Source organism: Stenella coeruleoalba (assembly GCF_951394435.1).
Source record: "Stenella coeruleoalba genome assembly, chromosome: 2".
NCBI classification, from domain to species: Eukaryota; Metazoa; Chordata; class Mammalia; order Artiodactyla; family Delphinidae; genus Stenella; species Stenella coeruleoalba.
Window position 1 is genome coordinate 73,550,023 of NC_137147.1, and position 13,989 is coordinate 73,564,011.

The 13,989-nt window shown below is 55.2% G+C and overlaps 1 protein-coding gene across 1 annotated transcript; it reads right to left on the minus strand.

Moving 5' to 3' along the window:
- Positions 1 to 1,607: 1,607 nt before the first annotated feature.
- CMTM5 (CKLF like MARVEL transmembrane domain containing 5) lies at positions 1,608 to 4,169 on the minus strand. Its single transcript, XM_079913386.1, has 5 exons — positions 3,861 to 4,169; positions 2,730 to 2,882; positions 2,212 to 2,304; positions 1,925 to 2,009; positions 1,608 to 1,824 (listed from the first exon to the last, which is right to left on the minus strand). The coding sequence occupies exons 1-5, from the start codon at positions 3,984 to 3,986 to the stop codon at positions 1,814 to 1,816; spliced, it is 468 nt and encodes a 155-aa protein (XP_079769512.1). The 5' UTR covers positions 3,987 to 4,169; the 3' UTR covers positions 1,608 to 1,813.
- Between the last annotated feature and the right edge of the window lie 9,820 nt (positions 4,170 to 13,989).

A 13,989-nucleotide genomic window follows, 5' to 3' on the forward strand; every position in this document is an offset into this window, starting at 1 on the left:
ATGCGCAGGTGCACACCACAGAGCACACTTCTGCTCCCTTTGAGCTCCCACCAGGGACAGGCTGGCCCGTGTCACACAGCTGCTCAGGGGACAAGGCGGGTCCTTACCCCACTCTGCTCCTAGCAAATCCCTGCCCCCTGCTGGAATTTACTATGGCCAGGCCCTCCTGACCTCCTTCTCATCCCTTCATTGCCCACCTACCCGCCCCCCCCCCCGCCATCTCCTGGACTCCCCTGGCTAAGCCCTCCCTCTCCCTCTTCTGAGGCCTTGACCACCCCTGCCCAAGGTTGGTCACCAGTGTTGAGAATGGCCTGTCGGTAAAGTCCTGAGAACCGTGAGCAGAGACCAGAGCAACACAAAAGCCAGTCGCTTCTAGCCCTGGAGAGGCTACCAGTTCCGGTGAGGAGCCAGGACATGAGGTCAGGAGAACAGGAGCCCAGAGACAGGAAAAGCCAGACCCAGAGTGGCAGGTGGTTAGCACCGAGGGGAGCAGAGCAACTCTACCAGAGTTCAGGTTCAGGCAGGGCTTGGGTGCTGGGGCCTGCATCTGGAAGGAGCACCCTAGAAGAAGGAAGGCATTTCAGGGCAGGGACGCAGAAGCACTGGAGAGGGGCTAGCAAGTCAGCTTGGACGAGCTAGGCCACGCTGGGCTCTGCGGGGCTGGGCAAGGATGTCCCGGCCACATTGAGCTGTCACGGGCCAGGCAGGGCTGACTCCAAAGTTCCCCTGAGCCATGACTGCCCTTCGCTAGCTGGTCTTCTTCCCCATCTGTGAGCGTTCAAGGATGGGCCTGCTGGGCACCTCTGAATCCCTGGGACCCAGCAGGGGGTCTGCACAGGGGATGCTCAGGAAACGTCCTGCTGAGGCACTGGCAAGCTGGGAAGGTGGACCTGCTGGTGGAGGGAGCTGGAAATGAGGCTGGGCCATTTTTTATGAGTTACAGGGGCTCAGTACCATATCCAGAACACCTGTTCAGGTGTTAGGAGAGCTGGGCTCCAGCCCTAACTCTGTCACAGACAAAGAGGTCACTTCCCCTAATTGGGTGTGTCCTCTCGCATGTGAATTGAGGGCATTGAACCAGCTGTTATCTGGGGGCTCACGCAGCTCCAGCAATGTGGGAATCTCTGCCCTCATCTGACGCTGACCTCTCCCTGGCAGCCTGCGGGCCAAGTCCTCCCCTCACCACTAGGGGGAGCTCTACACACGCCCCAGGCAAGCACCTCACCTCAAACCCACTAAGACCGATATGTGAAAAGCTTCGCAAGTGGGCACTCATTCACAGACGGAAGGCTTGCGCCTTCTCAGACACAGAAGCCTGGGTGCCTGGCCACCAGGCACACCGCCAGGTGGCCTTGCACGCAAGAGTTGTGGCATGGAAGCTTTATGTTGAAGGATGTCTAAGCCCCACCCCCTTCCTCATTGTTCACACCTGGTCCCAGAGAAGGGACCATGACCTGCTCCAGGCAACATTCCCATGAATACTCTTTGGCATTCCTAGTCTGCCTAATTTGGGGGGAAGAAAAAGATTCACCAGTAGGATTCAAGTCTTTTAATTTGGGAATGACCAGCTTCCTCCTATACCCTCCCTTTCGTCCATAACACCCCCTCCCTGGCCGAGCATCATCAGAAGTCAGATCTTAGAACACCAGGCCCCACAGACAAATCCCCGGTGACTTCACAGGCCTGGCTCCATCGCTGTAGGCTGGGGTGGTGGACAGTAGGCTGGGGAGCTAGTGAATCCAAAGGAGACGTGTCTGGGCTCTGCTGTTCCCCTTTTCTGGCTGGGCTCAGGAGCCAGGTAGCCCCAGTATCACTACTGGTCCCCTGTGAAGATGGAGCCAGGTGGGGTAGGGCATGGCAGGGTGGGGTAGCTGGGGCAGGGGGTGGAGGGGACATCTCCTCTTCCCAGAGCACAGGCACTCACCCTGGGTGGCCCTGGACGCCAACTCAGTCCGGTAGATCTTGAAGGCATCGTAGGCAAAGACAGAAACCAGGATGATGCCAAAAACCTGTGGGCGTAGGAGCAGGGATGGCACAACAAAGGTCATCGGGCCGTTGATACTGGGGAGAGGGAGGTGGGTGATATGGGGCAAGGTGTGAGGCAGGCCCTGGGCACTGGGTTGAGCTTGGGGTGGAGAGAGGCACACAAAGTGTGCAACCACCAGCCAAAGGTCCTTGGGGAGCCAGAGAGCTCTGTGGGGCTGGACTCACAAAAGCAGCAATGGCAGCTCCATCCCGGGAGGTCACAGCCGCAAAGGAGACCACCAGGAAGATGATGCTGGCGCTGACACAGCGGAGGAAGTCCTGGGGGTTGGGGGGACAGGGTCAAAGGGAAGCAGAGGGCAGGGGGCATCGCCCTGAGGTTTTCCAGGCTAGTCAGCAGCTTGACCCTCAGGCACTGTGAATCCCTACACGGAGATACCCTTGGACACAACATAAAGTGCTTGAGAGACAGAGAGAGAGAGTTCACACAGCTCCCCAGGGGAGGGATGAAGATAAATGCAGAGCAACCAGGACCAGGACCAGAAGCCAGGGGCCTGGGCTGGGGCTGGACCTGGACAAGGGAGCAGATCTGAGGGATGTGGGTCAAAGGAGTGTTTGAGTGTTGGGTATGGGAGCCGGACTCCTTGTTAAACCAGGAAAAGGAGAGAGGCTGGGAGAGGAAAGGAAAATTCAACGTGCAGAGAAGAAAGGGACCAAAACGGGGTGGGGGAGGCAGGGTCCCTCACCAGACAGGGCCAGTTCAGCCGATCGAAGCGCTGGTAGTACTGGGTGGCGTAGAGGAAGAGGAAGGCTAGCGTGATGAAGAACTCCAGTAGCGCAGCAGCCATGTAGGCGGAGATGGAGGCCGTGAAACAGACGAAGATGATGAAGGTCAGGGCCTGTGGGACCGAGGGTGGGAAGCTTGCCAGGAGGGGGACACAGGCACAGCCAGGCCTTTGCCCTCTCCCTCCCCGGAGCTCCCCCAGCCGGCCCCACCACCTGTCCTTGGAGGCCTCGCCATCCCTGGAGCCACATCCAGGGCCTTTGCCTATTGAGGCCCGACTCTGGCCCCCCACCTCTGCCCACCCATGCTCCCCCTGCCTCGGGATCCCAGCAGCCCCAGCAGTTTGGCCAAGCTGCACGGCTCCAGGGGCCGCCATTCTGTGAAATCCACAAGATAGTGTGTCCCCCTTTAGCCCCAAGTACAATGGGAACGCCGGCCCCTGGAGTGGCACCCACATCAGCCTGTGCCCCCAGGAGGCACCCCACGCCCCATAACGCTTCTCCCACTCCTGGATGCCTAAAACTCTTCTGACGAGGACCAGAGCCTCTGGTTCCATGCCAAGAGGCAAGGTTTAGAAGGCAGAGGCTCCAGGGTGGACTCTGGGGTCCCCTGAGCTCTGGCGATGTAGGATGGCGTATATGCAGCAGACTTCAGTTTACTAGTAGGTCTTGCTAAGTGACTAAGGGAAGCTCCTTTCCTGAGGACAGATATTCATGGGGAGCAGGCAGCAGATAAAGCGGGGCTGCAGGAAGTCTGCCCTTTTTGGTAGTTGAACTTCTCGGATCTGCCAAGAAGTGGCCATCTTAAAGCCTGGGGAAAGACCAGCTGGTGTTACCGCTGTCCCATCCCTGTGCCTCACACCCCCTCGATGTCCCAGAGAGCTGTCCTCTGTTTAACTTCAACCCTTCCTGCAGCAACTGAAACCTGCTGTGACTGCCTCCAGATGGGAGATGAGGGGCTGGGTGGGGGGGTGGGGCAGCTGGGGCCGGAGGGGTGTCCTGAGAGCCTGGGGAGGGAGGCTGCTGAGGGCTGAGCCCTGGTAGGGGGCCCGGGCTGGGAGATGGAGGCTGCAGGTCAGGGAGGCAGCTGTTACCAGCTCAGTTTCCAGCAGGATGCCTTTGAGGGACGAGAGGAACGCCTTGTCCACGGTGAAGCCCTGGAGCCCCGCAGCTGCCCCCTCTTCAGGGGGTCGGTCCCGGCGATTCCAAGCACTGAGCATCTCCACGGGGCCCACCGGGCACAGCCCCCACTGCCACCAGCCAGGAAGGAAAATGGAAAACTGACAGGATGGGGAAGCAGAGAGGAGCAGGAAGGCACTGCGAGAAACCTGAACGTGAAGCGGGCAGGGCTGCTGTGGGACCCCGGGGAAGGCGGCTGCCCAGAAGGGCCTGCACCCAGCTGCCCAGAGTGCTCGGCTGGTGCGTGCACTGCCCGCCGGGCAGCACATGGGAGGGGAGGCGCGGGCAAGGGGGGCGTGGTCAACCCTCCCCTTACTTGGAGCCCAACCCCGCCTCCCGCAGAGGGGAGAAGCGGCGGGGAGGAGGAGGTCCGCGGAGAAACCAGGATGAGCTGGGAGGTGAGCTGAGAAATGGGCCGGCCTAGGAGCCCCCAAGAACCCAAGCCTGAGGAAGTTTGTGGCCCTCTTCCCTAACCTTAACCCTCTTCCTCACCATCCTTTCTCCCTTTTCCTTTTAGGGAGGGTGGGAGCTGGAGCCCAGCCCAGGCAACACCCCCCAGAACCAAGCAGTAGCAGCCAGAACTGAGGACAAAGGCAGATTGTTGGGGGACAAGGGGGCGCTGTGTGCCTGCTGCAGTACCTCAATGGGCCTCTGTCTCTCCAGCATGCCAGGAGGGCGGCCTGACGCCCCCCCAGGGTTTAGGGCTGAGCCAGGGAGCCAGGGAAGGGGAGGGATGGGGGGCCACAGCGGAAACTCTGGACGGCAGAGGGAGAAGGCAGTAGGTGAGGGCTGACAGTGGGGAGGAAGAGGGACCAGGCTGGGGACCACAAGATGCTCAGGCACCAGGGATGCCAAAGACAAATTAGGCCACTTTATTTATTTATTTATTTATCTATCTTTTAACATCTTTATTGGAGTATAATTGCTTCACAATGGTGTGTTAGTTTCTGCTTTATAACAAAGTGAATCAGCTATACATATACATATGTATCCCACATTTCTTCCCTCTTGCATCTCCCTCCCACCCTCCCTATCCCACCCCTCTAGGTGGTCACAAAGCACCGAGCTGATCTCCCTGTGCTATGCGGCTGCTTCCCACTAGCTAGCTATTTTACGTTTGGTAGTGTATATATGTCCATGCCACTCTCTCACTTTGTCCCAGCTTACCCTTCCCCCTCCCCATATCCTCAAGTCCATGCTCTAGTAGGTCTGTGTCTTTATTCCCATCTTACAGGCCACTTACAGCCAGTTCAAGTCTCTGTCCAACCTGCAGGGGCGGCAAGCGTCAGGTCCTGGGGGTAAGGCTGGCTGGCAAACAGGGGACCGGCCAGGAGCAGCGAGGGCCCAGGGTGGAAATGCCAGGACTGTCGGGGGCTTGGCTTCTTATTCGAGCTCTGGTACCCGCGTGTCAGGTGGCTTTGAACAAGTCACCCCCTCTTCCCTGGGATTTATTTCCCCCAACTGTCAGTGAGGGTCGGGCATAGAAGAGTGACTTTCCAACTGGTCCCAGAGCCCTAAGGGAGGCGGGGCAGGTGAGCAGCTCCACCAGAGCCTCCACCAGACCAGCCCTGGTTCCATCTGATACATACACTGGGCTCTAGCCTGAGGTTCCTTTTTGTAATTGTTATTATTTTTTAGGGTTTTTAAAAATTTTAAAGTAAAAACTGCTCTTATATCCAAATATAAGAAAGTATCAAGTGAAGGCTGACAGTCTGTCTCCCCGTCCCCCTCCCCAGAGGAAGCCACCATCTGCCATATCCTGCCCGTCCTCCAGACACAGGCTGTGCATGTATTATGAGCACACATAAGAGTGTGTGGTAAGGCTTAGTGACTTATTCTAAAAGGATTTCATGGTCCCTGAAAGGCATGAAAAGTAGGTGCTCCAAAGGTCTGGGACCCCAGAAGCCCAGAGGGAAACAGCCCCTAGGTTGTAAAACCGTCCTCCAAACAGACAGGACTTCGCAAACTGGGGCTCAGCTAGTGCGGCATTTCCCGGAGTGGCATTCCCCAATAAACACGCTGCAGCAGGAGGGGTCTGTGGCCAAATGAGTCTGGGAAGCGCTGAGTTTAATGATTTCTTCTCTGTGGACTTCTTGCCATGAAGGTGCTGGGCACACTGGGAACCTCCAAGGAGTGGGGCCTGCAGCAGTTTTTCCCCCACTTACTTGACGTCATCATTTTTTTTTTTTTCTCTGAGGAACAGCTTGTGGGACAAGAGTTGCAAAGAACACGCTTTTGGGGAAGGACAGCAGAGTGGTTATCGGGGGTTCACGGCCTCCCAACCAGGGGTCTAGATCCCAGCCGAGTCAGCCATCTGGTACCCAGCCTCCCCAAAGGGGCTCCCACCTCTTTAGAGTTAGCCCAGAACCCAGCCAGCCTTCTGAGACCACTTCAAAGCAAAGTGACCTACAGTCTCCACCCTGGATCTAGTCTCAATCAAAGCTGACCCTTCCCTACCCACTGACCTACTCCATCCATCCGCAAAGCCAAGGCTAAGCCAGAACTAGACTTACAGAGCGTGGGAACACAGACACCCCGTGAGGACTCAAGACTGCAAGAGAAATATGTTTGGGATCCCTAAGGCACTAATTTTTAATATTTTTATTAATTGTCCCAATTTCAGGGCTTCCTAATATTTTATTTTACATCATGACACAAATACAGGATTATGTGCGTGGCACACAGCAAAAGAATAAGACTGCTCGTGATCAGAGATAACCAGCCTGGCGCTCCAACCACCCAGCTGCGCCCCCCAGAGCAGAGGGAGGGTATAATTATAACCCATTCATGGCTCAGGGCAGTAGCATTTGGTATCGGGCTTCTTCGTGCCTGTATTGTACATTATTCTCTGATATTTTAGTTAGAAAAACACAGCCATTGTAGGGGAAGAAGAAGGAGAAGAAGGAAGAGGAGGCGGGGAAGAAGTAGAGGAAGAAGAAGAAAGGAAGAAACCAACATTTTCTGTACTAAGTACAGATTTTTCATATCTTATTTCCTATGATCTGCGCCATTAGCCTATGGACTATTATTTCATTTTACAGATGAAAAAAACTAAGCTTTGAACACTTGAGTGATTGGCCCAAGGTCACCCAATAAGAGTCAGAGCTAGGCCTTGTCTAACACCCAAACTTGATAACCTCCCTGAGGTAAAAGGGGGCAGGTAGGCTGGAATTGTCTGGAACCCCCCTGGTCCCTTGCACACACGCTGACCAGCACATGAGCAGGTGTTCGGGAGGGGACAGGGGCCAGCATTCGTATCTCCAGGGGGCGATGGACCGGCTGTTGAGGGGTCCGTCTTCACTGGCCTTGCAGGATTCCGGGTGGTGGGCAAGGCTGGTGGTCTCTGGGGGAGGCATGCGCACAGTGTTGCACTTCAGCCACTCCTCAGTGGGGTTCTGTCCTTTGCTGGGGCAGCAGCTGGGCCAGTGGGTACAGCCCTTCTGGGGCCGCAAATGGAGGGTGTGGGTTCCCAAGACCATTGCCAAAAATGCAACCACCTGTAGGAAAAGGCCAGTGAGAAAACTGCTTCCACTTAGTCCGGGTGCCCCCTCCCCCAGCTGTTCCCTGAGCTCCTGGATTCATGCCGCATCTGGTCCCCAGCCCCAAACCTGAGAGCTTCCTCCACCCTAGCCACATCTCTGCTCCTGCCCTGCTCAGCACGTCCCGTCCCAGCCAGGCCCCTGCGCACTCACTTGGTACATGCCGGATGCTGCTCCCCCAGCCTGGGTGCCGCACTGGCTGACAGCAGGGCCTTGTGGAAGCAGGTTGACTGGAGCAGTTTAGGAGTCCTGGTTTATCTGCAGCAAACCTGTTTTGTTTATTCAAATTTTTTTCCACTACCTTTTGGAGTGTGTGACCTGAGATTAAAAAACAAAACAAGGGCTTCCCTGGTGGCGCAGTGGTTGAGAGTCCGCCTGCCGATGCAGGGTACACGGGTTCGTGCCCTGATCCAGGAAGATCCCACATGCCGCGGAGCGGCTGGGCCCGTGAGCCACGGCCGCTGATCCTGTGCTACGAAACGGGAGAGGCCACAACAGTGAGAGGCCCGCGTACCGCAAAAAAAAAACAAAAAAAACTGAAAACCCCAAAAAACTTGCAAGTGTTTTCAAAAGCTGATTTAAATGCTAGACTCACAGAAGTTGTGATTAACATCATTGTAAGCCCCATAACCTATTGGGTAAACTTTGTTCTTTATACTTTTCCAGGCATGGGTCAAAGCAATAGTATCCTGCTATTCTATGCCTTTGAGAACAGGCATTATTGGAATTTCCCTGGTTCGCTTGTTACCCAAAATTAGGGAACACCATCCTGGTCTCTCTCCAAGAGGCCTCGTTTCTACGATCCCTGCTGCTCCACCCATGGTCTTGTCTCTTCTCTTCCGTTTCTTCTCAGATGTCCTCCTGATCACCGACCTTAGTGCAGAGTCCAGCCTTAGGTCTGGCACGTGGACCCCAGGGTGGCTTTTGGTGTTCCCGAGCAACCCCCAACCGCAGAAAAGGCTTTGAGGGAGCCTTCCAGGAGAGCTGGATCCCTTGGGTCTCTCCCAGACCAATCAGAACCTCAGAGGCTGACACGGGGCGGACCTCTTGATCTTGGCCCCTATCCAGGACAGCGTGCTTGAAAGAGCTGGAAGTGATCCAAGCTACTTGTTTCACTTGTTGATGCCGCAAAGGACCCACGTGGGTTACGTGGGACATTCCCTCCAGGAGAGGACTTTGGGGTGTCCCCTGCCTCTGTACCAGGACCTCCTCTAACGAAACCCCTGAAGGGCAGTCTCCCCTGCCTGACCAGGCCTGACGCAGAACTTGCGCTCTGAGCCACATGTCCCCACTCACCTCTTCCCATTTGCTCAGTCTCCACCCTTATCTCAGGAGCAGCTGTGGGTCTCCTCAGGATGACTCCCTGCCATGAGAAACATTTTCCAGAGGGTTCTCCTGTTGGGATGACTAAGAATCCCTGAGTCAGTCAGCTTCCAGGGAATCACTAGGGGTGTGGAGAGATGGGGGTGGCAATGGGGAGAATGTAGAGGCAGAAGCAAAGGCAAGTTCACCCAGTACCCAATATCACGGGTGCTTCCCCATGTGTCCTCACCTGCCTGGGCCTGACCTGGCAGCCACGGGGGACCAGCTGAGAGTCCCACCCCCGAGCCTCTGGGAAGAGATCAGCCCCTAGCAGGAAAGAGCAGGGAGGATGTGAAAGGAAGCACTCCACCTCGGCCAAGAAAGCTTGCAAAAAGCTACGATGGCTGTCCTGCCCTTCCTCAGAAAGTCACCCGAGTTCTCACCCTTCCCCTGCCTCTGATCAGCTCTTCGCCTAGGGGCCTCTCTTCTCTTGTAGAAATATGCATGTTGGCTGCAGCTTGGGCGGTGGGCTGGGGGTAACCTGGGTGGCCACGAAAGTGCCAACCAGCCTAGCAGCCCCTGCAACAGTGCTGAAACCAGCACTCCGCAGGGCCTACTGAAGCTCATCTGCACTCACCTGAGGTGAGGCAGGGGCACTGGTGGTTAAAATGCTGAAATATTACTTCTGTCCCGGCTGGTAAATAGATACTGTCCTCAGGACTGGAGCACGTCCGCACTACAACCTCCCTGTGATCCTGCAACTAAAGGGAGACCACCTGGCCCAGACGGAGGCCTCCAGAACAGGCTCCCGTGTCCTGATGGGGATGCCATGATGGTACCAGTTGCTAATTATTTGTAGTATCATCTTTACTTACATGGTGCCTGGAGCCTGCCTTCAAAGAGAACCCAGTCTGGCCTGGGAGACACGCAGAGAATCAGAGTGAACAGGACAAAAAGCCTAGCAACTCCCTCCCCCAGCCCAGGCCTGGTGCCTCCCCCATGGTGCGCCTTTGGCTTACTCAACTCTGTCCTACAGTCATGGCTGCCCTGTTCATTCGCCCATTTGCCAAATATTTATTGAGCACTTATTATATGCCAGGCACCATTCTAAATGCTAGGAATGCAGAGGAGGACAAGCCAGATAAGGTCCGTGCCTCAAGAAGCTTACGTTTTAGAAGGAGACAGATGGTAAATAAAGAAACAAGATAATCTCTGATAATAATAAGTGCTATGAAGAAAATGAAACAGTGTTAAGAAATAGAGAATTACTGGGAGGTGGGGGGTGGGTGGAGGGAGGGGCAACTTAACTTTAAAAAGCCAGGGAAGGCAACTTCCCTGGTGGTCCAGCAGTTAAGACTTCACCTTCCAATGCAGGAGGTGCAGGTGATCCCTGGTCAGAGCTAAGATCCCACATGCCTCGCAGCCAAAAAACCAAAACATAAAACAGAAGCAAAAAAAAAAAAAAAAACAAAAAAAACAGAAGCAATATTGTAACAAATTCAATAAAGACTTTAAAAGTGGTCCACATCAAAAAAAATCTTAAAAAAAAAAAAATAAAGCCAGGGAAGGCCTTTCTGAAGATGTGGAATTTGACAAGATGATGGAAAGGGTCTGGGAAAGAGTGGTCCAGGCAGAGGGAACAGGACATGCAGAGTCCTAGAGGTGAAAGAGCTTGACATGTTTCAGAAACAGAACGGACAGTGTGGGTAGAAAACAAAGGTTAAGGGAAAGGGTGGGATGAAGTGAGGTGAAGAGGTGGGCAGGGACCAGCTCACATAGGATCTTAAAGCCTGTGGCGGAACATTTGTTTTTTGTTTTTTAATTTATATATATTTTTTATTTTTGGCTGCGTTGGGTCTTCGTTGCTGCGTGCGGGCTTTCTCTGGTTGCGGTGAGCAGGGACTACTTTTTGTTGAGGTGCATGGGCTTCTCATTGCAGTGGCTTCTCTTGTTGCGGAGCACAGGCTCCAGGCGCACGGGCTTCAGTAATTGTGGCGCATGGGCTCAGTAGTTGTGGCTCGCGGGCTCTAGAGCGCAGGTTCAGTAGTTGTGGCACACGGGCTTAGTTGCTCTGCGACATGTGAGATCTTCCCGGACCAGGGCTCGAACCCACTGGCAGGCAGATTCTTAACCACTGCGCCACCAGGGAAGTCCGGAGCATTTGGATTTTATGCCAGATTTAGTGGGAAGGTATCAACTGTATTCAAGCATGATCTACATGATGTCGGTTTCTTGAAGGCAAGTTCCGTGTCCTTGACATTCTGCTGCCCCACAGAACTGACATCAGATAACAATAGTAACAGTTGCTTTGAGCCAACATTTACACTCATGGACCAGGCACTGTTCTCAGACTTCTTCTTTTTTTTTCTTTTTTTTTTTGTTTTATCTTTTTTTTTGTTTTAATGAATGAATCTTTTTTAAAAAAATAAATTTATTTATTTATTTATTTTGGCTGCATTGGGTCTTCGCTGCTGCATGTGGGCTTCTACTCTTTGTTGCTGTGTGCAGGCTTCCCATTGCGGTGGCTTCTCTTGCGGAGCACGGGCTCTAAGCGCACGGGCTTCAGTAGTTGTGGCGCACGGGCTTAGTTGCTCCGCAGCATGTGGGATCTTCCCCAACCAGGGCTCGAATCCGTGTCCCCTGCACTGGCAGGCTGATTCCTAACCACTGCGCCACCAGGGAATTCCAGTTCTCAGGATTCTCTTAATCCTCAGTTCCATTATTAACCCATTTGACAGACAAGGAACCAGAGGCTCCCAGAGGTCACATAGCTTGCCAAGGTTGGAGTTGGCTAGTGTTGGAGCCAGGATTAGTATGCAGCCAATCTGGATGCGGTGGGGTCCAAAGAGAAGAGAACTGGAAGAATCCATGAGCACCCGAGAAGTTCTGAGTAGAACAGGTCACGGGGTGGGATGAGGAGGAGATCAGCTGATTGGCCCTGCTGGGAAAGGACAAGAGTGGGAGAGAAGACTGGGACCCAGAAAGCCTGACGGAGGGGTTCCTGACTTTCTACCCCCTGAGTAGTGGCAAACGCAAGCCCCGAAGCTGAGGGCCCCCCTGCCTGAGGCTGCCGCCCACCCAGGGTCTTAGCCTACCACCCAGCCTGGGTTTTCTCCAACCTAACCTGGAGCCCAGAACTCTCCCTGACCAAGTTAGAATCACCTGAAACCTCAGTTTGCGAAGGAGAGGGCAGAGATGAGGCATAAGGACAGGAAGAAGGCTCCTCCTGCCTTCAACAAAGAAGCACTTTGAACTTTCATGAAGGTACAAGCTGGGGGTGCAGGGGGAGTTGTGGGGAGCCAAGGTGAAGAGGAAAGGCCATTGTGCTACACACTTTACATATATTTACTCCTCACCAGAGCAACTGTTCCAGATGAGGAGCTAAACTTCAGAGATGTTCCAGAACTTGACCAAGGTCACAGAGCTGACAAACCAGGATTCACTCCCGAGCCTGACCGGCTCCATTTCCTGCCTGGGCACTCCAGAAGCACAGACTTGTGTTCCTGCAGGTGTGCACTCTAACCCCCTCACCTAGCTCCAGGCACTAGCTAGGCGCTCAGCTACAATGAGGGCAGTGAGCCTCACTACCCTCCTCCCAAACCACCATTTTGCCGGGTCCCAGCACTTCCTTCCTGCTTAGTCTTTTCCGGCCTCCATCTGTTTCCCCTGTGCCAATCAGGGCACTCATCTTTGGAACAGGGTTTCCTGCCCACCTCCATCTTGAGCCCCAATTTGCCTTGGCAGTCCCCTGGGCAGAGATCATATACCAAGTCACTCCCCAGAAGCTGAATATCTGTGTTCCAGGCAGCCAGGCCCCCCCCAGGGCTGGGGTCTGGGAGAAGTTGGACCAGGCTGGAACTGGAATGGGGGAGCTCTCCCTTGAGATGCATCTGGAAATGTTAAAGTTCTTCTCCCATCCTAAAGGAGTCTGAGTTTGTTCACAGGTGCCCAAGCAACAGGGAGAGGAAGGAGCTGGGTCAGGTGCTTCCCCCTCCCCTGCTGACAAATGCCTGGAAGAGTGGGCCTGTGGAATGCGAAGGTGGAGGGGGATGGGAGGGGAGAGGGGAGCCTCTCTGTATCCCCGGCCTCAGGTTCACAAAGGGCCTTAAATTAGACTTCTGATGTTATCTCCAAATGACGCTATACATACATAGAGCCATTGTCTATCTGTTTGAAGTGTTAATGTGTTAAATGTAAATATTGAAAACATGCTACAGTTTTTCAATCCAGTTTGGCATCTAACTTTTTAAATTCCAGGAACCTCAAAAACGGAAGAAGGAAGGCTTCTCTGGAGCCTCTGAGAGGCCTCGATGTGTTCTTTCCCAAAGGAAGAACGCGGGGTGGGCGGGGAGGGGGCGGGCAACTGGAGGGAGGCAGCGCACGCGAAGGAGCAGTAACAGGGCAGGAGAGGTGTGGGGGACACGAGCCGCGTCCTTCCAGCCGAAGCTTGGGGGCAATCCCAGCTCCTCTGAAAGAGTCCTGCCCTTTTGTGCCCGAAGTCCCCACTTTTGCTCCTCAGGAGCGAGCCAGAGTGAGGGCAGGGGACAGGTCTAGACTGGCAGAGAAGCGTTAAGAGGCGGCACAACCGGCCCGCCCGCGGCTCCGGGACCAGATGCTCAGGCATCACGTTTTCTCGCCAGGGCTAGAATCCGTGTCCAGCCCCAGACCCCTGCGGAGGCCCTGCCAAGGGAGTAGACAGGCTCCGCGGAGGACCCCAGAAAGGCGGAAGGAGCGTGCTCCCTCCCAAGGGAAAGACAGATGTGGGGCTAATGAAAGGGATGCAGAGAGGCGCGGGGCCGGCGGGGGAGATCGGGGGCGTGACGGGGAGAGGAAAGCTCCCGGGAGGGAGCGAACCAGACCACCTGGAGGTTCGCCGCGACGCCGGGCTGCAGCCGACGGGGAAGAGGAGCCGGGAGGGGGCGTGCAATTTGGCCCGAGGGTCCTGAGCTGAAACTCAACACCCGCCTTTGGAGGGATCGTCCTTCTTTCTCCTCCGCCCCTTCCCTTCCCCTCCCTTTTCCCCTCCCTCCTTTCTCTTAATCCCCGGGACTGAGCCCCGCGCCGGAGCGGAGAGGGCCCGAGGGGAGGAGAAAGGAGCTGCACAGAAAGGGCGCCGGGAGCCCGGGAAGGGGAGGGGAGGGGAGCCGCGAGCGGGGGGTGAGCCTGAAGGCCGCGCGCGACCCCCGGAGCCTTCCCAGCGCTC

Coding starts and splice junctions, on each gene's coding strand:
- CMTM5 (XM_079913386.1), bottom strand. CDS start 3,986: ATGCTCAGTGCTTGGAATCGCCGGGACCGACCCCCTGAAGAGGGGGCA. Junction 2,883..3,860: donor TCCTGCTGGAAACTGAGCTG/GTAACAGCTGCC, acceptor TCGGTCCCACAG/GCCCTGACCTTCATCATCTT. Junction 2,305..2,729: donor GGCTGAACTGGCCCTGTCTG/GTGAGGGACCCT, acceptor CCCAACCCCCAG/GACTTCCTCCGCTGTGTCAG.